Source organism: Protobothrops mucrosquamatus, unplaced genomic scaffold, assembly GCF_001527695.2.
Source record: "Protobothrops mucrosquamatus isolate PMUCROS unplaced genomic scaffold, P.Mucros_1.0 scaffold880, whole genome shotgun sequence".
Taxonomy (NCBI): domain Eukaryota; kingdom Metazoa; phylum Chordata; class Lepidosauria; order Squamata; family Viperidae; genus Protobothrops; species Protobothrops mucrosquamatus.
In genome coordinates this window covers 237,918-263,768 of record NW_015387134.1, presented here as the reverse complement: position 1 = coordinate 263,768, position 25,851 = coordinate 237,918, and the positions used below count along the sequence as shown (strand labels likewise).

General features: G+C 44.1%; 2 protein-coding genes across 2 annotated transcripts in view; one reads left to right on the top strand and one right to left on the bottom strand.

Moving 5' to 3' along the window:
- Positions 1-498: 498 nt before the first annotated feature.
- NLRC3 (NLR family CARD domain containing 3) lies at positions 499-22,204 on the top strand. Its single transcript, XM_015819259.1, has 16 exons — positions 499-2,237; positions 4,266-4,352; positions 6,848-6,931; positions 7,152-7,235; positions 8,696-8,779; positions 10,168-10,251; positions 11,148-11,231; positions 12,437-12,520; positions 13,643-13,726; positions 14,847-14,930; positions 16,515-16,598; positions 17,378-17,461; positions 18,802-18,885; positions 19,763-19,846; positions 20,672-20,755; positions 21,914-22,204. Exons 1-16 carry the CDS (start codon positions 499-501, stop codon positions 22,002-22,004), a joined length of 3,009 nt encoding a protein of 1,002 aa, XP_015674745.1. The 3' UTR covers positions 22,005-22,204.
- A 74-nt stretch (positions 22,205-22,278) lies between these two features.
- Positions 22,279-25,851, bottom strand: part of CLUAP1 (clusterin associated protein 1) — a 42,784-nt gene continuing 39,211 nt past the window's right edge. The window contains exon 11 of the mRNA XM_015819246.1: positions 22,279-23,312. Coding sequence (XP_015674732.1) covers positions 23,160-23,312 — 153 coding nt within the window. The 3' untranslated portion in view covers positions 22,279-23,159. The remainder of the gene's footprint in view (positions 23,313-25,851) is intronic.

Sequence of the window (25,851 nt, the reverse complement as noted above, 5' to 3'; positions counted from 1 at the left end):
ACAACTTTTGGCAAAAAAACCTCCAAAACAAAACCTTTACTTCATGGCCCACAACTCTTTCAAGATGCTTCAGCCACTCCTGGCCTTGTATGGATATTGGTTTAGGGTTCTTCCCCATATGGGACATTCTAAATATATAAAGAGGATATCACTTGAACTTTCATTTCCCATTGAAGCCAACACTGACTGAGAGAGTTGTCTTCGGTCCTTTCAGCTGAGAGTTTTGGAGGGGATTAACTATTCTACCTTTCAAAGCCTTAACTATCAAGCGATTTACTCTGTATCTTTCAGTGCTGAGCATCATACTATTTGATTCATGAAAAAGACGGCATGTATTTAGAAGCGAGCCCTCCCCGTCAGCCCCATTGAACTATAGTGAAGGTGTTGTCAGCCATCTGCGGCCTGTATTGTATTAGACAAATACCGCAATGCCTGATGTGACCCTTCCTCAATCTCTTGTCATTAGGTCACCCTCTTCCTTCTTTTTTCACAGAACCAATGGTCCAAAGGCACATTGAGGGTCTTCAGACCTGGTGTGGTGCTAACCCAGAACTCATCCCTTTGGAGAAGTTGACCGATCTCCTCCTTCTGGAAGGGCTGAGCGATCTCCAGCAGAAGCAACACGATTTTATACAGATGGAAACCACCAACGGCTTAAGGGACGTCTCCAAAAAGATCCCTTTGGAGAAGCTCTTCCTGCCTCTCTCCAAGCTCAGCAGACCTCCAAGGATCTCGGTGACGATCGGTGTGGCAGGAATCGGCAAGAGCACCTTGGTCAAATTCTTTGTCCACGCTTGGGCAAAGGGAGAGATCAGCAAAAAGTTTACGTTTGTTTTGCCCCTCACTTTTCGGGAGCTGAACGCTTACGAAAAACTCTCGGCTGAGAAGCTGGTCAGGCTGGCAGCCCCCCATTTAACGGATCAGAGCCTTCTTCCCGTGACGAGCAGTGCCAGAACCCTTCTGATTCTTGATGGACTGGATGAATTCAAGACGCTTCTAGATTTTTCCAACACGGCGGTGTGCACGGACCTCCAGAAGGAAATCCAAGTGGACAACCTAATCACCAACATCATCCGAGGCAACCTGTTGCAAGAGGCGTCCATCTGGATTACTTCCCGGCCAACAGCAACCGGCCAAATCCCAGGCGGTCTTGTAGACCGGATGACTGAGGTACAAGGTTTTGGAGATACGGAAATCAAAAACTATTTAGATCACATGTTCACCGAAAACCAAAGCTTAGCAGAGGGCGTGATGCAACAACTCAAGACCAACAGATCCTTGTATGGCCTCTGCACCGTGCCAGCATTTTGCTGCATCTGTGGATTCTCAATGGGCCATTTACTAAAGAGTGCTGATCTCTCTCCTGAAACTTCAGCGGTCCCTAAGACTTTGTCGGGGATCTATTCCTATTACTTTAAAATATTGCTGTGCAGTGATTGGCAAGGGAAACAGAAGGAAGTCCTCCGGATTGAACCTATGGTGAACAACTGCAAGAAGATGATGAGCGGGCTGGGCCGGCTGGCATTTTACGGCCTGATCAAGAGAAAGTACATGTTTTTTGAGCAGGACATGAAAGCCTATGGAGTTGACCTCTCTTCCCTCCACTTCAGTTTGTCCAGTAGGATCTTGCTTAAGGAAGAGACTCCATTTTCTGTCATCTACTATTTCTCCCACCTAACATTTCAGGAATATCTAGCTGCTACCTATTATTATTCTGTGGCAAAGCGTGCCCTATTTGACCTCTTCGTTGAAAGTGGCATGTCCTGGCCCAAGCTGGGCTTTGTCAACCATGTAAAAAATGCCATCCAGAGATCCTTACAATCCGAGGATGGACACTTGGACATTTTTATACGCTTCCTGGTTGGTCTCCTTTCCTCACCGGTAAACAAAGTCTTGTCCGATTGGTTCCTGGTGAGGGATGAACACCACGGCTACCGGAGTCATGTGGTCGGCCTCTTCCAGAATATCCTGGGAGTGGAGCAAGTTGTCTCCTGTAGGACTGTGAACCTCATGCGGTGCTTACATGAGCTTCAATACACGGAGGTGGCTGCCAACGTTGAGGAGGCCTTGAAAACCGAGAACTTAGCTGGAATGTTGACCCCAATTAATTGCTCTGCCTTGGCTTATGTTCTACAGACATCAGAGGCATGTGTGGAAGAAGCCAATCTCTCCAATTGTCTCACTTATCACATCTTGCAAAGTCTTCTCTCTCAGCTTCTTTACTGCCACAGTCTCAGGTAGGTCTTACCCAGGATTTGAAATGAGATGGGGTTCACTAGAGCTTGATTATTTAGATAGTTGTTAGATGCATATCCTGACTTCCATTCAGGAGCTCATGGTGGTGCACAAAGTGTCCCTTCATATTTTCCCCCACAACAGGAACCTTCACCACTACACCATCACACCTCCTGGGTTGAGAGGGAGAAACTGGCCCAACATCCCCCTGGACCTTCCATGGCTGGGGTGAATTAGAGCCTGGAACCCCCCCTCCTCAGTCAGTACTTTTATCCCCTTCCCCATAACACTTCTTGGATTCTTTCTGAGAAATTCTGTTGCTCAGGTCCCCAAGGCACTTTTTCCAAAAGGCAGCTAGAGTTTCTTGGTTTTTTTTGCCTGAAGACATTTTGCTTCTCATCCAAGAAGCTTCAGTTCAGAAGAAGCTTCTTGATGAGAACTGCAACGCAAGAAAGTCCAGCTGCCTTTTGGAAAAAGCGCAACCTATGACCTAGATCAGTGGTTCCCAACCTTTTCTATATCCCGCACCCCTGGAACGCCTCTGATATATTCTCGCACCCCTTACAAAAGTTCAAAATAACGAATTATGCATATACACTATAATTTTGAAACTTCTAAACCCAACTATTCGTACCCCTTGGAATATCGTCTCTCATCCCCAGTTGAGAACCCTTGACCTAGATCAGGGTTAGGCAACCTTGGCTCTTTCTGCCTGACCATCTCAACGTTGAAGGAAAACGAGTGGCAGAAAATTCCAAGCTGGAATGTGCTCCTGGTCTGGAGTGAGGGAAGGGGAGAAGGACCGCATCCCCTCCTTACCAAAGTACACCATAGATGTTATTTGCCCTTCATGATACTGTACCATTCACAGAAAACACAATTGGCCTTCTCAGTGAGGGAAGAACTCTTGCAGAAATCAAGGCCAATTCTCACAACTTTCCCAGATGTTTCCATCAACCAGGTCACTCTTTCTTCTTGTAGAGGTCAACATACATCTACGTAATTCACACATCTTCGAATATGCCTACTGTCTTTCCAAGCTGAGAGACTTCCAGGTAACTAACTAACTCCCAGCATTCTCAGTAATATTCAGGCTAGACCAGGGGTAGGCAACCTTGGCTCTTTTATGACTTGTGGACTTCAACTCCCAGAATTCCTCAGCCAGCCATGCTGAGGGGAAAGGGAGAGGTTTCCAAGCTGAGCCATGTTGACTCAGGAATTCTGGGAGTTGAAGTCCACGAGTCATAAAAGGGCCAGGTTTGAAGACCCCTGGCTTACAACAGTGGTCCCCAATCTGCCACCTGTTTGGTCTGTGATTCCCAGAATTTCTCAGGACTGGCTGAGGAATTCTGGGAGTCGTAGTCCCCATCCCCTGTGGAGGGTCCAGGTCAGGAAATCTGTCTTATATTTGACATTCCATTGAAACTTTCCTAAGAGAGTTCCTGCCCCCGAACCCCCTTTTTAAATCATATTTAATATAAATTAGGTTGCAAAACACAACGACTAAAGAGAGAACTTCATCCAGGCTGCCGAAATTTCCAGCAATGTTTTAGACCAGGGGTAGGCAACCTTGGTTCTTTTATGACTCGTGGACTTCAACTCCCAGAATTCCTGAGCCAGCCATGCTGAGGGGAAAGGGAGAGGTTTCCAAGCTGAGCCATGCTGGCTCAGGGATTCTGGGAGTTGAAGTCCACGAGTCATAAAAGAGCCAAGGTTGCCTACCCCTGGTCTAGATGATTGAGCATCTCCACAGACATCTCTGTGGCCGAGGGAAACTAGAGCTTGAAACCTCCCTGTTATGTCCAGTCCTGACCTTCTTATTTGAATCAACCGTTCAAGAGAGATGATAGCGTGGGTTCACCCTCTGTGAATTTTCCTCCCATTCACCCCCCTTTGGCCCAATGCTCTAGCAGCCACTAGCAGTACCCCGACATTTCTCCATCCACACTCAAATAACCCATCCATTTCTTCCTTCTCTCCACCTGGGATTAATTGAAAATGCTTTGTTTTCTCCTTTTCTCCCCCGCAAGATTGGATTGCAACCAACTGAAGGACAGTGCCATGGACCTCCTCGGCAGCGTGCTGAGCAGAAAAGACTGCCAGATTCAAAAAATCAGGTACTTCTAAATTTTATTTTTTTCCCATCTCAAACACAACGTCCAGAAGCGGTTTCCAAGCAGAAGCAAAAGTACTTCTGTTTTTTCTTTAATCAAAGCAGTCAATTTAGCCACCTCTGCTAACTCTTGTCAGCTTTTGCAACCATTCGTCCATTGTGGGGATTGAAGCATCCTTCCATTTTTGTGCATAAAATAATCTTCCTGTCTTCAACGTATATAACATCAAAGTTCCATTTTTTCCCCCAAGTCTTTTTCCATTAAACTCAAGAGAAAAAGTTTCTGATTTTATCTTTCGATTCACTTTAAGAATCTTCTGTATTAAAATATGAATCCTACTCCAATATTTCTTTGCTTTATCATATGTCCACCATAAATGATTAAAAAGTCCTTTCTTTACATTTGCATTTCCAACGTTCACTTGAAATACCATTATACATTCTTGATAACTTATCTGGTGTTAAATACCAATACATCATCTTATTAAAACAAATCTTTTAAATTGTAATTTAATGTAAATTTTAAACTTTTCATCCACCTATTCTCCCATTGTTCAAGCTTTATATTATATCCAAAGTTCCTAGCCTGCTGAATCATACAATGCTTTACATATTAATTTTCCAAATTCAAATTGAATTAACATTTTATAGATCTTAGCAATGATATATTCATCACTACCACGCAGTAGGGTTTCCAGTTCATTTTTAACAAAGTCAAACCCGTAGCTCTTTTTGTCTAATTTAAATCTTTCTTTCAGCTGTAAATAAGTAAAGCAGTGGCAGACATGTCCTGCTGATTCTAGCTCTTCCCTAAACTTGAGGATAGGATCACCAAAATTAAAAGATATTATTTTACCATAAGTCCACCATTTCTTTTCTTTAAAACAAAGCTTCCTGGGGGGGATATCCAAAGAGGCATCTTCGTAGAAAACCTTGTTTTAGATTTATTCCAAACTCTTAGAATAGCACGTCTAACACAGTGATTGCTGAAATCAACATTTACTTTAACCTTGTCATCCCATCAATTGCCGTGTCATCCAAGTCTTAATTCATGACCTTCTAAATCAAGTAGCCTCTTATTCTGGAGGTTCACTCACTCTTTTAGCCAGACCAAACAACAAGCGTCGAAATACGGTTTCAAATCGGGTAAACCCAACCTCCCTCTTTCCTTAACATCTTGCAGTAGTTTGTATTTGATTCTTGGGTTTTTTCCCTCTTGCCATATAAACTTAGAAATACCCCCCTGCCATTGTTTAAACGGAGTATCAGTTGCAAGTATTGGTAACGTCTGAAACAAAAAAAAAAGCATCTTTGTATTAAGACATCCATCTTAATTACAGAAATTCTACCAGTGATAAATGCAGTTTATCCCATTTTAGTAAGTCCTTTTTAATACCATTCCAGAGAGGCACATAATTATTTTGAAATAGCTTTGTGTTTTCTATTTGTCAATATAACCCCCAAAATAGTTCACCTTTTTCAGGTATTTCTCATCAACAGAACAATTCTCTCTCTCTCTCTTGCTTTTTCTTTCTCTTTCTCTTTCTCTCTTTCTCATTCTTTCTCTTCCATTCTCTTTCTCTCTCTCATTCTCTATGCAGATTGAACACGGGCATTTTATATGTAGGCTTCTATCTTGGAAATGATTAGCAGCTGGCAGAATTATTCCCTATGTGGGGAAGAAATTATCCTTGTTTTGGGATGAAATCCTCGTCATTTTCTCCCTTCTGACAATAAGACTGCCACCTCGTAACAGAAATGGGGGAGATGACTCATTTTCTGCTTCTCCTCTCTTGGTCAGAGATCCTATCTCTGTTGATTATTAGCAGTGCCAAATTGAGACACAACAGACAAATTCTTCGTGGCTGTCACTTTTTTTGATGTTCCAAGGCTTTTATTACTTGTAAGACCGTAAAGAACAAATATTGAATAATGCAGTTTCTTATGATGGATGGCCATTGATATCTCCTCTGACACTATAATTTGAATTAGACGACTATATTTTTTTTGAATAATTTCTTATAGATAGGATGGAGCGATGGAGATCGAAAATGACTTGGAAATGATTGGGTTATACAGTTGCTTCAGTTGAGCACAAAATTCTTTTAGATGCGGTATCCCAGATTTACACAAATCCTAGTGTAACGATTGCTCATTGGTGGTGAAACCATAACTTTTCACCAAGGCTGAAGCCTCTTTCAGCTCTTCTAATCACAAAATCCATGTCTAGCTTTCCTTTGCTGCTCATGCTGGACCTCAATAAAAAAACCCTCTATTTTAGTTAATCTGAATTCATTTTGGAGATTTGGGAGAGGGTCCAATCCTTTTCCCATAAGACAGCATCAGCTTCACAACAAAGCCATACTGCACATGAAAACAACGTATTTAAATTAAAACGATTGCAATATCTGACGGACAGAATTTGCACGCCTAATGAACTGAGAGATTTATTTATTTTTAATGCCTTTAACTGTGTTTTAAACTACCTGTTTTTGGCAGCTTGGCAGAAAACCAGATTGGCACGAAAGGAGCGAAAGCTCTCGCTAAATCCCTGATGGTCAACAGGAGCCTTTTAGCTCTGGAGTAAGTATTTTGTGTGATTAAAAACCTTGTGGCACTATGAGAGGGGTCGGCAACTGGCTGCCATTGAGCTGAGCCCGCCCCAAAGGAGAAATCTCTCTCTCTCTGCTTAAAATTCATCGTGTTTTTAAACGCCTTTTTTAAAAAATCCTGCTTCCAAGCTGATAGCAAAGTCTGGAGATTATCGGCGTGCAGCTAATTTTCCTTTCTTTACCTCTGCTAGTCTTCGGAGTAACGCCATTGGGCCCAACGGAGCAAAGGCGCTTGCTGACTCCTTGAAAAACAACCAGCATTTGCTTTCGCTAAAGTAAGGAGATCTCCACTTTCTCGGCCTTGAACCCACAAGCCTTGCATAGGCAATCCTCGATTTACAACCTCAATTGGGACCAGAATTTCCATGGCTAAGCAAGGCGGACGTTAAATGAGTCATTCCCCAATTTTATGATCTTTTTGACGGCCGCGAATCCAGATTTCTCCCATTGGCTTGGCTTGTGGGAAGCCAGCTGGGAAGGTCGCAAATGGCGATCATGTAACCCCAGGATGCTGCAACCGTTGTAAATACATGCCAGTTGCCAAGCGCCCAAAGTTTGATCAGATGACCGTGGGGATGCTATAGCTGTAGCGTATCACTTAACCTTGTGTACCGCTTCACCGTGCTTTACAGCCCTCTCTAAGCGGTTTACAGAGTCAGCCTATGGCCCCCAACAATCTGGGTCCTCATTTTACCCACCTCGGAAGGATGGAAGGTTGAGTCAACCTTGAGCCGGTCAGGATCGAACTTCTGACTGTGGGCAGAGTTAGCCTGTAATGCTGTATTCTAACCACTGGGAGGGAAGGAAGGAAGGAAGGAAGGAAGGAAGGAAGAAAGAAAGAGAAAGAAAGAAAGAAAGAAAGAAAGATAGCAATAGCAGACTTATATATCACTTCACAGTGCTTTACAGCGTTCTCTAAGTGCTTTACAGAGTCAGCCTATTTGCCCCCAACAATCTGGGTCCTCATTTTATTGACCTCGGAAAGATGGAAGGTTGAGTCAACCTTAAGCCAGTCAGGATCGAACTTCTGACTGTGGACAGAGTTAGCCTGTAATGCTGTATTTTAATCACTGGGAAGGAAGGAAGGAAGGAAGGAAGGAAGGAAGGAAGGAAGGAAGGAAGGAAGGAAGGAAGGAAGGAAGGAAGGAAGGAAGGAAGGGCAATAGCAATAGCACTTAGACTTATATACCGCTTCACAGTGCTTTACAGCCCACTCTAAGCAGTTTACAGAATCATCATCTTGCTCCCAACAATCTGGGTCCTCATTTTACCAACCTTGGAAGGATGGAAGGTCAAATCAATCTTGAGCCAGTCAGGATCAGAAGGGAGGGAGGAAGGAAGGAAGGAAGGGAGGAAGGAAGGGAGGGAGGGAGGGAGGGCGGGCAATAGCACTTGGACTTATATACCACTTCACAGTGCTTTACAGCCCTCTCTAAGTGGTTTACAGAGTCAGCATATTGGGATCTCATTTTACCGATCTCGGAAAGATGGAAGGCTGAGCCAACCTTGAGCCGGTCAGGATCGAACTGCTGGCAGCGGGCAGTGTGTTAGCCTGCCGTACTGCACCCCCAGGGCTCCCCAGCTCTCTGACGGTTGTAAGTGGGAAGACTGGTCATCAGTCACTTTCTTCAGTACAGTTACGACTTTGCACAGTTCCTAACTGAAGGGCTGCATGTTGAGGACTACCTGGACCCTTGGCCAGAAGGCCCCTAACGTGGTCCTTCTCTTCCTCCAGCCTCCAAAGCAACCTGATCAAGGACAAAGGGGCAGCTGGCCTGGCGGAGGTGCTTGTCAGCAACCAAACTCTGATGACTCTGCAGTGAGTTTGTCCCATCGTTGCCACATTGCATCGTTCCCACCCTCTCCCTTCCCGGGCAACAGCTGGCATTGCAGGCCCTCGGCTGCTTTTCGGTTGAGACCGTCCACTTGTCCTCTGAAGCAGTGCTGGGAGATCCTGATCCGTCCCGGCCCTTTCTGGCAGTGTTGGGCAAACGACGTTGGGCTGCTGGACTGCTTGCCTCTATTCCAAGCCAGCCATTCTGCAGAGGGGCCCTTAATCTGCTCTTCTCCTTGACATCATATTACCAGGCTAGAAAGCGAGAAACTGTGAAAGGCGGTTAGGTGACTTTGGGCCACCCTCTCCCTCTCCGCCCAACCCACCTCACAGGCTTGTTGTAGGGAAAAGAGGAGGAGGAGGAGGAGGAGGAGGAGGGAGGATTAGATATGTTTGTCACCTTAATGGAAAAATAATAAAAATGGAATACAAATAAATGGTAGAGATGATGATAGATAGATAGATAGATAGATAGATAGATAGATAGATAGATAGATAGATAGATAGATAGATAGAGACAGACAGACAGACAGACAGACAGACAGACAGACAGACAGACAGTGATAGGTAGTTGTTGTTGTTAGTTGCGAAGTCGTGTCCGACCCATCGCGACCCCATGGACAACGTTCCTCCAGGCCTCCCTGTCCTCTACCATCTTCTGGAGTCCATTGAAGCTCACGCCTATTGCTTCAGGGACTCCATCCAGCCACCTCCTTCTCTGCCGTCCCCTTCTTCTATTGCCCTCCATCTTTCCCAGCATCAGGCTCTTCTCCAGTGAGTCCTTCCTTCTCATTAGGTGGCCAAAGTACTTGAGTTTCAACTTCAGGATCTGGCCTTCTAAAGAGCAGTCGGGGTTGATCTCCTCCAGGACTAACCGGTTGGATGGCCTTGCAGTCCAAGGGATTCGCATGAGTCTTCTCCAGCACCATAGTTCAAAGGCCTCCATTCTTTGGCGCTCAGCCTTTCTTATGGTCCAACTTTCACAGCCATACATTGCAACTGGGAAAATCATGGCCTTGACTATACGCACTTTTGTTGGCAGGGTGACGTCTCTGCTTTTTAGTATGCTGTCTAGAGTTGCCATAGCTTGAGATAGATAAAGATAGAGAGATGTTAGATAGATAGATGATAGATGAATAGATGGCTGGATGATAGCTAGATGATAGATAAATAGATGATGAGTGAGTGAGGGTGAGAGAGAAGCAGAGTTGGTGACAGGCCCTTCCTCAAATTAGAAAAGACCCTCTCCTCTCCCTAAATGTCCATGACCCTCCCTTCAATTTTGCCCTCTTCTGAAGTAGAGTCACCACTTAGAAGGACAATGCTCCATGTCTGGATCCATTAACGATCTCCTTCTCCTTCTCCTTTCCCAGCCTCCAGAAGAACGGGGTGGGACCGCAAGGTTCGAAGCAGCTGGCCGAAGCCCTGAAGAAGAACTGGGGCCTGAGGGACCTCATGTGAGGAGTGAGAAACGGAATGCCTCCCCTCAGTCCTGGGGTGGCAACAGGGTTGGGGCAGGGGTAATTAACCATAGATGGTGGCCATTCATAAGATGGCAGACCAGTCCATGGGGATTTGCAGAGGGGGGGGGAAATAACGATATTGTAGCGTGAGCTCGGTCACCTCATATGGGCGTCAGGACATCACACACCTGTTGTAGGAATCGGACCACGTACGAAGCCGTTAGAAGGCTTCTCTCTGGGAACAGAATGTGCCACCCTTGAATCCACTTGGCTGGGCTCCATCTCCTGTCTTTTCCTGGTCACATCTACCCAACTCACCAGAGCGGGGAGACAGGGAACGCTACGGATCCCTTTTCCCAAGGAGGTCCATCTCATAGGACCAAGAAGAAAGGCCTTCTCCCTGATGGCTCCCTCCCTGGGGAACATCATCTCTCCAGAGAAAAGATTGCCCCCCCCCATTTTGAGACTCTTTCTCAGCACCTGAAGACCTGGTTTTACATGCTGGTGTATAGATATGTGTGTGTGTGTATCCATGTGGTGTATATATAAGTACACATGCTAGTTGTCAACAGGCCTGGGGATCCCAGAAAGGGATGGAGCCCATCAAGCGGCTTATTTGATTGACTGTTGTTGCCAAGGGTTAGGGGTGGAGTTGTTCCTTTTTTAATTGTTTTTATATTGAATTTCTATCTTTATAAGCTGCCCAGAGACGCTAAGAGTTAGTTGGGCAGCCCTATAAACGTTCTTGAATAAATCAATCTCTGTCCCTTTGCAAGAGGATAACTCTGTCCATCAGGTGGAATGGAAACTTAAAAATTATAATCATGGTTAAAGTGTCCTTCTGCAGGTCAAAATCAACTGGTGGCTTATTGACATTTCTCTTCCTCTAGTTTGTCGGGAAACTGTGTTGGCGACATGGGCGCAGCAGCTTTGGCCGAAGGACTAAGGTTGAATCACACCCTTCTAAACCTGGAGTAAGTGGCTTGCTGATCTCTGTCTGTTGGGGTGACTTCTTCTCTGTCCTTGGAAAGAGACTGCAGAGTCAGTTTGGTCTAGTGGTTAAGGCACCAGCCTAGAAAGCAGGAGTGATGAGTTCTAGTCCCGCCTTAAGCATGAAAGCCAACTGGGTGATTTTGGGCCAGTCCCTCTCTCTCAGCCCAACCCACGGTTGTTGATGTTGTGGGGAAAATAGAAGGAGGAAGATGTGTTAAATATGTTTGCCACTTCGGGTTGCTTGTAAAAATCAAGGTGATATATACACACACACATGGAACGAACTACCCTATGGAACGAACTACCCCCAGAGATCCGGGTCATTCCGGATCTCCCCTCCTTCCGCCGCGCCCTCAAGACATGGCTATTCCAGCTAGCGGGGCTGGCCTGAGGGGTATTTTAGATTGGATTTTAATTTGATTTTATATTGGGTGTTCACAAAATTTTAAATGAAACGGCAAAATTAATATTTCTTTTAATTATATTTTAAAATGGTGTTTGTAGGGTCTTTATCTGTTTTCAGCTTGCTGTAAGCCGCCCTGGGTCCGCCAGGAGAAGGGCAGGGTATAAATCTAATAAAATCACAAAATCACAAAATCACATACACACACACACACACACACACACACATATACAGAAAGTTTTTCAGACAGACCGGTCTGATTGATTGCACCTTGACATAAAAGGGTGTGGCTAGCTGATGAGGGCTAATGAGCCTGAAATAGCTATACTAGTCTCTCACTTAATTTTCTAACTCTTTGTCAGCAAAAAGAAATCTGAATATTTAAATATATATATATAAAAATTAAATATATAATTGAGACCAGAATTTCCATTGCTAAGCAAGGCAGTTGTTAAGTGAGTCATGCTCAATTTTAGGCCTTTTTCTTTAGCCAAGCTTATTAAGTTAATCAATCAAATCAATCAGAATAGAGCTGGAAGGGACCTTGGAGGTCTTCTACTCCAGCCCCCTGCTCGAGCAGGAGAACCTATACTATTTCAGACAAGTGGCTGTCCAGCCTCTTCTTAAAGTCCTCCAGTGATGAGGCACCCAAAATTACTGAAGGCAAGCCCTTCCACTGATTAATCACTGCAGTTGTTAAGTGGAAAAACCTCAAACAGAACAGGAACGGTACAATTAGGAAGAGATCCAGCTCATTTTCCCGTTTTTTTGTGTGCATTTCAGCCTCCAGAGCAATTCCGTCAGCGACACTGGAGTGACAGCACTCACACGTGCGCTCTGCTACAACCAAGGTCTCACCAGCCTCAAGTAGGTCCACACTGCGGTGTGCCCAGTGCTAACTCCTAGGAAGTCTTCTGGCTTTTACCTACAATTCTAAAAGGAGGAATATTTAGAATATACCGCTGGCTATGACTGCTTACCCCATCGGCCAAAGTCAAGAGTGATGATCCCCACACATTTGCGTTTGTGAGGTCCTTGGTGCTCTTTGAGCTTTGTTGTTTTCTGGCAGACATTTCAGTACTAGCACTGATGATGTTACCTAGCTTGGTAATGAAATGTCTGTCAGAAAGACACCAAGCTCAGAGAGCACCAAGGACTCCGTAGTGGTCCCCCTCTCCACAAGCCCCACTCCCTTCTAGCACTGATGATGTTACCTAGTTTGGTAATGAAATGTTGGCAAGAAAACAACCAAGCCTAGAGAGCACCAAGGATCCCACAGTCTTCCTTCCTTCCTTCCTTCCTTCCTTCCTTCCTTCCTTCCTTCCTTCCTTCCTTCCTTCCTTCCTTCTCTTCCATGTCACAAGTCCACTCCCTTGTAGCACTGATGATGTTACCTAGTTTGGTAATGAAACGTCTGCAAGAAAACAAACAAGCTCAGAGAGCACCAAGGATCCCACAGTCTTCCTTCCTTCCTTCCTTCCTTCCTTCCTTCCTTCCTTCCTTCCTTCCTTCCTTCCTTCCTTCCTTCCCTCCCTCCCTCCCTCCCTCCCTCCTTCCTTCCTTCCTTCCTTCTCTCCCATGTCACAAATCCACTCCCTTCTAGCACTGATGATGTTACCTAGTTTGGTAATGAAACGTCTGCAAGAAAACAAGCTCAGAGAGCACTAAGGACCCCTGAGCTACGAATCTTCTCTTGTAGTGGCACACTTACACTTATAATATTATACCTCCCCAAAGATTACCAGCTGCTCGGGATATCTGAATCATTCGTCCTTTGTGCCCACTTCGTCCGTCATCCTCTTGTTGGGGCATATAAACAAAATAATTAGCTATTAAATCATCACAAAAGTGAATTTGTAAGGATGCAGATATCTCCGTCCTCTCCTATGTTCTAAAGTTAGACTGGAGTGTCGTACCAAACAAAGGTATTACGAAAACATCAATAACGGTTTTTCTCTTCCTTTTATTTATTTATTTTTTTAAAAAAAGTCTACGGGAAAACTCCATAAGCCAAGAGGGAGCACAAGCCATCGCCCACGCGCTGCGAGTTAACCGTACCCTGAAGGATCTGGAGTGAGTCCCTCCTGTGTTCGACCTCAAACTTCACATGTCTGTTTGTAATGAATGGTTGGAATCGCCACGGAACAACTCGCTGCGGGACAAGAATCACATTAATATCAAAGAAATGGTGGGATAGAATAATTAAAGGAAGGGTGCAAAAGGAGGGACAGCATGAAATGCGAATGGCAAAAATGAAAATGATTTTTTAACATTTATGTTAAATAATTAAATAGAATTGTCAAATTGTCCCCCAGCGAATCAGAATCAGAATAGAGCTGAAAGGGACCGTGGAGGTCTTCTAGTCCAGCCCCCTGCTCAAGCAGGAGACTCTATACCATTTCAGACAAGTGGCTGTCCAGTCTTGTCTTAAAAACCTCCAGTGATGGAGCACCCACGATTTCTGGAGGCAGGTTGTTCCACTGGTTAATTGTCCTTGCTGTTAGGAAGTTTCTCCTAAATTCCAGATTGCTTCTCTCTTTAATCAGTTTCCATCCATTGTTTCTTGCCCTGCCCTTTCGTGCTTTGGAGAATAATTTGACCCCCTCATCTTTGTGGCAGCCCCTCAAATACTGGAATACTGCTATTAAGTATTCATGTATAGCAAGTTGGCTGTGATGACTTGTCCTCCAGCGAGTTGGCCACGGTGAGTTGGCTGTAATTTGTCCCATTCTGTGCATTGTAAGTCCAGGGCTACCTGTATTGAGGATGTGTTTCACTGGTTTATTGCAGGGGGTGTCAAAATTGCAACGTCACGCAACGTTTTCCATTGCCGGCAATGGGGTGGGCGCGGTTTCGCCATGACGCATCCGGCCTGCGGGCCGGCAGTTTGACACCCCTGGTTTACTGGGACACTTAGGGGTGTATTTCTCAAAAAGGTCTCTTGTGGGCCTAAATGCAAAGAGCAAAACATTTTTCATAGCACCATATTAAAGCTTTTGGAAGCTGACTATTTTAAGTACTGCTTTGATAGTTTTAATTTGAGACCCAAGTTGGTGTCTCAATTAAAGGCATAGGGCAAGAAACCAAGAAGCCATGAGTATATTATATTATTTTGAAATACTCCCGTGAAGCTAAATCTTCAACAGCATGCATGCACCTTTCTAACTCTCCTTTCTTTGGGGACTTCTTCCAGCTTGGCGGCCAACTTGCTCCACGACGAAGGGATCCACGCCATTGCCCAAGCGTTGAAGGAGAACCAAGCCTTGACTTCCCTACAGTGAGCGGTGGGGACGTGTGTGTGGGTGGCGTTCGCTTTCTTTTTTGGCCTGGCCTCCTCCGGGGATTTAGGCCTTGTGTTTCTGAAACACAAAGCCAAGTGCAGGACACCAACCAGGGATGGAAGTCTCCCAGAAGCTCTTGAGTTTCCTGCTCCAGGGGATTGTAAAAATAGTGTGTGTGTGGGAGGGAGCAGATCCACAGCATGACCTCTGCCTCTCACAAAAGGGTAGGAGTTATCCATCAGACCTTGCAAGTATGAAGCTTGTGGTCCAATTTGCAAAGTTGCTTCCTCAAACTGCTTTCACTGAGTTGAAGCTGCTTCTTGGCCTTGATGATGAAGATGATGTTAACCATCCAGTCCTGTCTGACTCTTGGCGATTCTGTGGGCCAGGTCGCTCCTCCTCTTCTGATCTTGCACTGCTTGAGTTTTTCTATGCTTTAGCTGGGGTCAGCTTTGATGGTGTCCCAGCCACCGTGTTCTTTGATGGCCGGGTTTTCTTTTGCCGCTAACCCTTCCAAGCATAATTGCTTTCTCCGGTGAATTCCCCCACATGACATGGCCAAAATAAGTAAGACACAGTTCGTGATTTTTGCCTTCCAGTGACATATTTAATAGAATAGAATAGAATAGAATAGAATAGAATAGAATAGAATAGAATAGAATAGGGAATGAGGAATGGGGAATAGAATAGCAAATATAGAATAGAATAGAACAGAATAGCAAATATAGAATAGAGTAGCAAATAGAGAATAGAATAGAATAGCAAATAGAGAATAGAATAGAATAGAATAGAATAGCAAATAGAGAATAGAATAGAATAGCAAATATAGAGTAGACTAGCAAATATACAATAGAATAGAATAGACTAGCAAATAGAATAGAACAGAATAGCAAATAGAATAGAATAGAATAGAATAGAATCTGGAAGGGACCTTGGAGGTCTTCTAGTCCAGCCCCCTGCTCAAGCAAGAGAACCTATACCATCTCAGACAAGTGACTGTCTAGCCTCCTTAAAAACTTCCAGTGATGGAGCACCCACGATTTCTGGGGGGGAAGCTGTTCCACTGATTAATTGTCCTCGCTGTTAGGAACTTTCTACTTAATTCCAGATTGCTTCTCTCTTTGATCAGTTTCCAACCATTGTTTCTTGTCCTGCCCTCTGGTGCTTTGGAGAATAAGTTGACCCCCCTCTTCTTTCTGGCAGCCTCTCAAATACTGGAATACTGCTATCATGTCACCCCTATTTCGTCTTTTCTTGTATTTGGGGTTATGCGCTGCAATATGTGCTTGTTAGTCGCCTTTGCCGTCCAAGGAAGATCCTTGGGCATATGAGGTACTTATTTAAGAGACAAAAAGTTATTTTTACTCTAAAAAAACAAAACATTTCCTTCACCTTGAATAACTGGAACCCCAAAATTCACTCAAGGGAGGATTTGGGGAAAGGACTTTGGAGAAAGGATGGGGCAGTCGCCTTCTCACTTGGGACCTATAGTAGGACAGCAATTCAGACTCACAGCTCCCATATTCCGAACTGATACGTTTTAGAAGATTTGACTTTTATTCTGTTCTCTCTTCTTTTAGCTTGCAATGGAATTTCATTCAGGCCAAAGCTGCCAAGGCCCTGAATCTGGCTTTACAATGCAACAAGAGCCTTACCATCTTGGAGTAAGTCCTCACCTAGATCTCACACGAATAGTTTTTTTGCAATGAATGAAACAAAAAACAAAAAAAACCACTTTTCTAAATCAATCTCAGGGTTGATTTAGACATGGAAGAATTTGTGTGGCAGCAGAATGCTTTGAGATGACCCGGCTTTAATTACATATTAAATATTTAATAAATATTACACTGTATACCCCAGCAGTGGGCGCCTGCCATGTGGTAACTGGACCTCCTCAAGACACCCAACCCTAAACTAGTGAAACGGGCAACATGCGAATCCACAAAGCCAACTAACCACAGTTAAAATTCACCCAGTTTAGCTTGTGCGAAGCCAGCCATTTAGAGCACGTTGATGCTACCATTTTGAATCCTCGCATAAAAGGCATCTGTTGAACGAAAGGAACAGAACAGAACTGGATTTGATTTGGTTCAAAAGAATTCTTGGCTGGTCAGAAGACGTGAGTTAGGTATAGGCAGAGTCCCATTACACAAACTTTATGCAAAAACTCTACAAGATGTTTCCAGTCAACCATCAATGTAGTGTTTTTTTTTCTCCCTCTAGTACCAGTGTTTCTCAACCTGGCTGTGGAATTCTGGGAGTTGAAGTCCACATGCCTTAAAATTGTCAAGGTTGAGAAACACTGCGGGGTCTAATCCAAGAAGTCATCTCCACAAATTTCATCCTTTTCAAAACTGTTCTTCCATTGCGGGTATCGTCAAACTTTTCCAAATCACCACCAACCTTGTGAAGTAACTAATCCTTTGTATTGATTGTCTCTCAGTTTACAAGAAAATGCCATCGGGGATGAAGGAACGGCTGCTTTGGCCTCTGCTCTGCGGGTGAACTCAACGCTTGAGGCTCTCTAGTAAGTTTCTTTGCTACTTAGAAGGGCAGCGCGTCGATCCAAAGAGAGGCGGTCAGAAGCGTTCGGTGGATGAGGTCAGCTACTGTTGGCCCAAGACTTCAGTCCAGCCAAACACAGTTGACCCTGTGACTGTTGTGCCTGTCTTGTGTTGAAACTGGACTGCTGTGGAGGAGTTCCTCAAGGTTGTTCCCAACTTAAAACCATTTGTTTAGTGACCCTTTGAAGTTACAATGGCACTGAAAACAGTGACTTATAACCATTTTCCCACTCTTAATGACCCTTGTAGCATCCCTATAGTCACCCGATCAAAGTTTGGATGCTTGGCAATTGGCCTATATTTATGACAGTTGCAGTATCCTGAGGTCGTGGGATGCCCTTTGGTGACCTTCTAACAAGCCAAGTCAATGGGGGAAGCCAGATTCACTTAACAACCATGTTACTAACTTAACAACCGCAGTCATTCACTTAACAACTGTGGCAAGAAAGGATACAGAATGGGGCAAAACTCACTTAACAACTGTCGCGCTTAGCTATAGAAATTTTGGGCTCAATTGTGTCCGTAACTCAAGGTCCACCTGTGTGTTTAATGGCTGATGATTGATCTGCCATTCTGTTATTTTCAACACGGGAAGACTTTAACGAACTACGCTTAGATTCCTTCTCTCAACCTGAGGTCATCAAATCCCAGAGAACCGAACTTGCGGTACTTTTGTGAATGGAAGAACTGAACGGCGTAAATCACGCTAAAATGTGGAATGGGACTTTCATCTTCCGTAGGGAGTTTGTACGTTCAAGGGCCAACCCAGAACAGTTTTGACCTCACCAGCTTCTCCTACATATTTCATCGTGTTAGTATGGAAAGCAGAGAGGACAGAGAGCAGCCAGGTCGACCCATTTTGTGACCAAAGCCAGAATCCCACGGGCATTCACGCTCGGCGTGAAAATTATAATCTTTCCTCTTTTGACCATTCATCCCATTGAGTTCCTGGGCGCTCTGAGGAATGGTGAAGTCCTTGGTGCTCTCTGAACTTGTTTTGCTGCGGATGTTTCGTTACCCAACTAGGTAACATCATCAGTACTAGGAAGGATGGAGTTGGACTCTCTGTTTATATACAATAGCTTGATCCACCATACTTCCACCAACCCACACTTCCTCACACTGAGGATGTTACCCAGTTTGGTGATGAAATGTCTTCAAGCCAACCGCCAAGCCCAGAGAACACCAAGGACCCTTCCTTTTAACCTTGCGCTACAAATGTTCTCTTACACAGCATTCGTACATTGCCAAATGGGAAACTGGCATAGTTGGACCCCTTTTAAAAGTGCTGATTTGTTTGCAGCCTGCAGGTGGCAGCAATCGGGGCGAGTGGGGCCACAGCACTGGCAGAAGCCTTGGTGGTTAACAAGACCCTTGCAGTGTTGGAGTAAGTACACTCATCTCTCCCAGAAGGAGATCTCTCTTCTCGTGGGAAAAAGGCAGGAGCTGGGGAAAGGGGGAAACTATTAATTTAAATTTAAAAAGATTCTATTCTATTCTATTCTATTCTATTCTATTCTACATCCTGTATTCTATTCTATTCTACTCTACTGTACTCTACTCTATTCTCCATTGCATCTATTCTATTCTATTCTGTTCTATTCTACATCCTGTATTCTATTCTATTCTATTTTACTCTACTGTACTCTACTCTATTCTCCATTGCATCTATTCTATTCTCCATTGCATCTATTCTATTCTATTCTATTCTATTCTATTCTATTCTATTCTATTCTATTCTATTCTATTCTATTCTATTCTATTCTATTCTATTCTGTTCTGTTCTACATCCTGTATTCTATTCTATTTTATTCTACTGTACTCTACTCTATTCTCCATTGCATCTATTCTATTCTTCATTGCATCTATTCTATTCTATTCCATTCTATTCTATTCTCCATTCCATCTATTCTCTATTATATTCTATTCTGTTCTATTCTATTCCTATTAAAATTGCTGAGGTTGAGAATCACATGACTAGAGGCTGTGCCAACCTTGCCCAATTCAAGAATTCGGTCTTGGAGCCCTCTCGGAATCTCTGAAACCTACTTTGATTTAAACTGTCCCAATTTCTCATGAGATTCATTCATTCATTCATAATATTTAATAGTGTTTCTTGGATACCACCTGGGAACGTTGGGGAAGGGGGTCATTCCCTGCCTGGATTATGGGAACGGCGTCTTCCTCTCCCTTTCTATCTCAGAGATGGGGGAACTGTAGCCTGTAGCCTCCTCGTCACAACTCTTCCTTATTTCTGATTTCAGCCTTAGAGGAAACTCCATTGGCTTGATGGGAGCCAAGGCTATGGCCCACTCCTTGAAAGTTAACAGCACCCTCCGCAGGTTGAAGTAAGTAGTGCATGTGGGAAAGGCTGCTTGTGAAGAATCCTGACTGTATGCGAGGGGTGTCCAACCTTGGCAATTTCAAGACTTATTGAGTTCAACTTCCAGAACTCCAGAACTTTTAAGACTTATGACCTGTGAACTTCAGCTCCCAGAATTCCCCACCAGCTTGGCTGGCTGGGGAATTCTGGCTGTTGAAGTCCACAAGTCTTCAAGTTGCTGAAATTGGAAGCAATCTCCTCTGTATCTAGAATAATTGGTTTTTCTAGCTCTTGAGGGCAAGTTCCAGCTCCTAACAATTGGGTTATATATATTTTGCTTGGCTCATACTCAAATGGTTTTGCAGTTATTATCCAGACAAAGAAAGAAGCAGGTGGCCTTAGGAGCCTATTCTAACCAATGTTGTACATATCATCAGGCAGTTGTTAGATTTGTAAAGTACAAGGCTTATCAATATTACAAGAATGCCAGTAATCTTTGCTCCTAAATCAGCTGGCTGCCTTGAAATGTCTTAAGCTGAAAGAAACACCTTAAACTCAAGGAAATTGAAAATGAGAAACAGGATTGTTGCCTCAGTGAATGTTTCCAACATGGCTTTAGAGTTGTATACGGCTCTTCTCCAGGCATAAGTCTTGATTGATTCTTAGTATTCCTTTGGTGTTTCTCGGGATCTTTTGTAGAAAATAAAGCCAGAGCGGATATGAGGCCAAAGACTAAAACACAAATACGAATGACAAGAAATTAGTTCGCTTAACATGCTCAGCAAGAACCAAACGACGTTAGAACTTCCTATCGGTGTATATAGTCAGATGTTTCTGTGTCCTTGTTCAGTCTCCAGGAGAACTCCTTGGGCATGGATGGGGCGATCTGCATTGCCACAGCACTGACGGGAAGCCACAACCTCACCTACATCAAGTAAGTACCTTTGATGAACTAGAATAGTCTTTCCCAAGGTGATGCCTACAGGAGAAGTTAGTCTAGAACAGTGGTTCTCAACTTTTTTAATGTCGCGACCCCCAACCGGTCGTAAGTCGAGGACTAAACTGGTCGTAAGTCGAGGACTAAACTGGTCGTAAGTCGAGGACTACCCAACCGGTTGTAAGTCGAGAACTTTCCCTGCCTGGGAGCGCCGCGCATGCGTGGTTCCGCCCCCTGCGCCGGCCGAGGCATAGCTGGCAAGCGGCAGAGACGGAGCAGGCCGACCACCAGCTGGCCCAGCCCAAGGGGGGTAAGGCACCCGCCGGAAAAGGGGAAAAAATGGTGGACAGCCTTGCTTGGCGACCCCCATGAAATGGTCGGTCGACCCCAAATGGGGTCGCGACCCATAGGTTGAGAACTGCTGGTCTAGAAGCTCCAGAAATTCCTACTGCCACAATTATGGTGAAATGAAGACCATATGGAGTTTTTCACTCACCAGCAGGTTAGAAAATGGTCATCATTAAGGTCATATAGGTGTGCCTTAGCTGGCATAGTAGACTATAAGCTTAGATATTTTGGACACATAATGCAAAGGTAAGTGTCAACAGAGAAGACCCCGATGCTTGGGGAAATCAAAGGCACTTGAAAAAGAAGTCAACTGAAAACAAGGCAGCCAACAGCTGCCAATGATGATCCAAGCAGGAGCTCCAAGAAGCCATTAGACTTGCTGAAATAATATATTTGGTCAAGAAGAGTCAAAAGTGATTGAATGACAATCACCATAAGCCAATGGCATAAATGGCTAAAAGTAAGCAAGGGAGTTAGAAGCCACATCTCCTTCCAATTGGATGCAATTGGATAGCTGCTCAGTCTAAATCATCATCATCATCTTCTTCTTCTTCTTCTTCTTCTTCTTCTTCTTCTTCTTCTTCTTCTTCTTCTTCTTCTTCTTCTTCTTCTTCTTCTTCTTCTTCTTCTTCTTCTTCTTCCTTCTTCTTCTTCTTCTTCTTCTTCTTCTTCTTCTTCTTCTTCTTCTTCTTCTTCTTCTTCTTCTTCTTCTTCTTCTTCTTCTTCTTCCTTCTTCCTTCTTCCTTCTTCCTTCATTCTAATTCTAATTCTAATTCTTCTAATTCTTCTTCTTTGTTTCTCCCACAGTTTACTGGGAAATAAAATTGGTGAATCAGGAGCGAAGGTGATTTCCGACGCCATCCGAGCAAACACCCCCAGCTGTGTGGTGGAGATATAAAGCACAGTTTGGGACTATGTTGGAAGAAGAGTGTGACGTTTCACTCTCCCCTGGATGGATGCCTTCCCTGTGCCCGGCCCATTGACTGAGGACATGGTAAAAGGATGGGTGTCCTGAAGGCCCAGGACAGACCTGAAGGGGAGATGCAGCCATGAAACTGGGATCAAAGAGAAGCCCAACTCACTCTCCACCAATCATGAACATTCTTGATTTTTGCTCCTGCGAGGAGGGTGCTCAGATGAAGCAGCGTTACAAAACTGATTTGAAAGATTTGATTTTGGAATAACGTTTCTTGAATTTCTTAACTGGGGACAAAGATACAAGAGCAAAGGAAAGGGAGAGGAGGCGAGGAGCAATTTACTTGCAAAATGCAGGAATGTTACGGTCAAAATCAAAAGGAAAACAAAAGTGTTATTTATTGGCCTATAGCTGAGAACCGAGCTGATCGGTACAGAACAATACGTGTCGGCTTGAGCAAAATGGTCTATCAAAGACTTCAATGAATCTGAAAAGAGATGCTTCTACAGAAGGACCAGGGATTGCATTAAGAGTTGTATATATGATTAATTTGGTGAAAATAAGCTCTATTTTTCCTAGAGCTATTTTTTCCTCAGGTGAGAGTTTCTCCTCAATAGGCCAACTTGGAATTGGCTGTACCAATAGCTTCAAGGACAAATGGGAGGCCATCAGCCTCTCCTTGTGGGGGATTTTCTCCACTTTGCTCAAGTGACAATTTTGTCTTGATCTTTGACAAAAAAAAAAAGTTATTTTTCATCTGTTACAGAGAGTTGGCTTCTTCAACTGCAATCTGTAAAGTAGACCCAAACTCAGGCTGTTAATTCACCCTAAACTTCTCTTTGAAATAGCTGAGAATCATATCTTAGCACTGACCAAGGTTTCTTTTCCCAGACTGCTAACTTGAAGATGATGGGGTTCTTTGACCATCAGCATGATAGGACTGCCAGGGCTTCTGGTGTTAAGTGTAATTTTTGTGTCCTCAATTTTTAAAGCTTGTAAAATTCATGAAGCAATAATAGCTTTGAGGCCTAAAATACATCTATCATGACTCTCTTGGACAGCTTATACTGTCTCAATATGGCCTCGTCATAGCATAGCCATGGGCAAGTTGGCATTTGGTGTCCCTGTTGAGGTTCCTCAGAAATCATTATCGCTCTCCTCTAATGGTTCCGGCTTCCTGACCCTCCGGTTGGCCTTGGTGGGGGAGATGTCCATGCTGTCATCTTCCAAATCATCATCTTCGTCGTCATCGTCATCATCCAGATCAATTTCACTTTCCTCTGAGTCCTCCTGTGGGAAAAAGCAGATAAATATCGTTATCCGATATTTAAAAAAAAGAATACACCCTGGTCTTGAAGAATTAATATAGATAATATTTATCCGTAAGACTGAATGAATACAGTTGCTATCCAGTTAAATAATCTATAGTCTCTTTAGTTTATTGTGAATAAAAGCTGTAATTTTAAGGAACAAAGCCTTTTGTGTACATGTGTGTGTGAGAGAGATGGGGGGAGCCTGGAAGAGAATCCTCTCCCCCTTTATAGCAACCTATCCTCTGAAATTTTTTGCTTGAAGATACAGGGAAACACAACGACAAGAGGAAGTTTTGAGGGGGAAAAACAGATTTATACTATCAAACTTGCCTTTCCATTTTTCTTTAAAACAGAAACAGGAAAATTACGCTGCCTGGTTCCCACATCACCTAGTGGGTTTACCAAAACACAATTTAAACCTTAACATGTTGTGACAGCCCCAGAAAATTGTGGCTAAACACAGTTTGGCAAAACCAGTCCTGAGAAAGCTCTGTTTCTTAGTTCTGGAGTGACTTCCATCCGTAACATCCGGGTGTCTCAACCTTGGCGACCTGAAGATGGGTGGACTTCAACTCTCAGAATTCCCCAGCCAGCCATGGTGGCTGGGGAATTCTGAGAGTTGAAGTCCACCCATCTTCAGGTCGCCAAGGTTGAGAGGCACTGCATTAGATCCAACCCCACCTCCCTTGCTGGTAGTCTCCAGACACAACCTGAGGTTGGGGAGAAACTGCTGTGGATGGTCCCCATCTCTGGTAGATGAAACACCAGCTCTTGCTTCTTACCTTCCCTTACCCCCGTCCTCCCAACCGCCCATGGCTTCTGATGGCGAGCAGGACCCAAGAAGCAGAGAAGAGAGGCAAGGGACATGTGGGCAAGGGATGGGGAGCCAGGATTGGCAGACAGGAGAGTCACGCACCTTTGCTTTGGCTCGGGAAGCTTTGCGCTTTTTGGTTCGGGCTCGGGCTGCCCCGATCTTTGGAAGAGGGAGCAGCAGCATGCGAGGCCACACACAAGATGGAGGTAGGAAGGAATCAGAGGAATGACAGCAGAGAGGGTTAAAAAAAGCGTGAGTGGAAAAAGGCAAAGAGAAAGAGAGAATTCAAATCCAAACCAGGCTGGAGAAGACCGCTCAGCGGCATGAGTGTGGGCCAAGCCTCTGCTTAAAGGCAGACACTTTAGGGTTAGTTTTACACGTTCGTAGAGCAGAGGCTGTGTTACTACCATGGGGCTCTTGTGTTGTCTGCTATTGGCAGGCAATTGCTGTTGTTATAGCCCGGTCCAGCAAGCCATTTTCAGACCCAGTTGACCCTCAAATCTGGCCCAAAGCCAACAGACTTATTTTGGGAGGTGGCAAGCCCCGCAAATAAAGCAAAGAAAAAAAAACAACTTTCAAATTAAAGCTATTATTACAAATAGTTCTCGACTTAACGGCCCACATTTAGGACCCCCATTTGCTAAGCAAGGTGACGGTTAAATGAAGCGTGGTCAATTTTACGGATTATTTTTTTGGGTGGGTGATGTTTGTGAAATGAATCACAGCGGTTTTTAAGTGAATCGTGCGGTCGTTAAGCAGATCTGCCTCCCCCCCCCAACTGGCTGCTTCTCAGAAGCCAGCGGAAGGCGGCAAGTGGTGATCCCGTGACTTTGGGATGTTGCAACCGTCACAAATACAGGTTGGTTGAATTCGGAATCACGTGACCCCGGAGAGGCTGCAATGTTGGTCAGTGGGAGGACTGGACGTAAGTCATTTTTTTTTTCAGGCCTGCTGTAACTTTGAACGTGAAGGGTTGTAAGTCAAGGACTTTCCGTATTGTAGAGCAGCAAATTATTATAAGTGGCGTGTTGCCATTTCTGTTCACGTCCGAATCAAAAGGGCGTCTTATACGAAGGCCGTGTAAAAATGTAGCCGACTCCTGCGTGTTCAAAGCAAAATACTTAAGCGTGCCTAAATCCCACTGGAAGCGATTGGACGAAGAAGGGAATTGCAAAATCAAGTATTTAAATAAGATTCAGGCCCAAGCTATCGGTTCTGAGGAATAGGTAGAAGATATTATACTGCAGTTTTGTTCTCAGTGTTCATGACCACTTTGAATCAAAGTGAATTCTATAAATCATCCACATCTTATTCGCAATCCCAGATGTTTTTAGTATGCAGAGCACATGTATACATTTGAATATACAGGTAATCCTCGACTTATGACCACAACTGAACCCAACATTTCTGTTGTTAAGTGAGACATTTGTAGGGTTATTTATAGGGTGTAGGGTTTCTTGCCTGAGCAGGGGGTTGGAGCAGATGACCTCCAAGGTCCCTTCCAACTACTACTACTACTACTACTACTACTACTACTACTACTACTACTACTACTACTACTACTACTTCTTCTTCTTCTTCTTCTTCTTCTTCTTCTTCTTCTTCTTCTTCTTCTTCTTCTTCTTCTTCTTCTTCTTCTTCTTCTTCTTCTTCTTCTTCTTCTTCTTCTTCTTCTTCTTCTTCTTCTTCTTCTTCTTCTTCT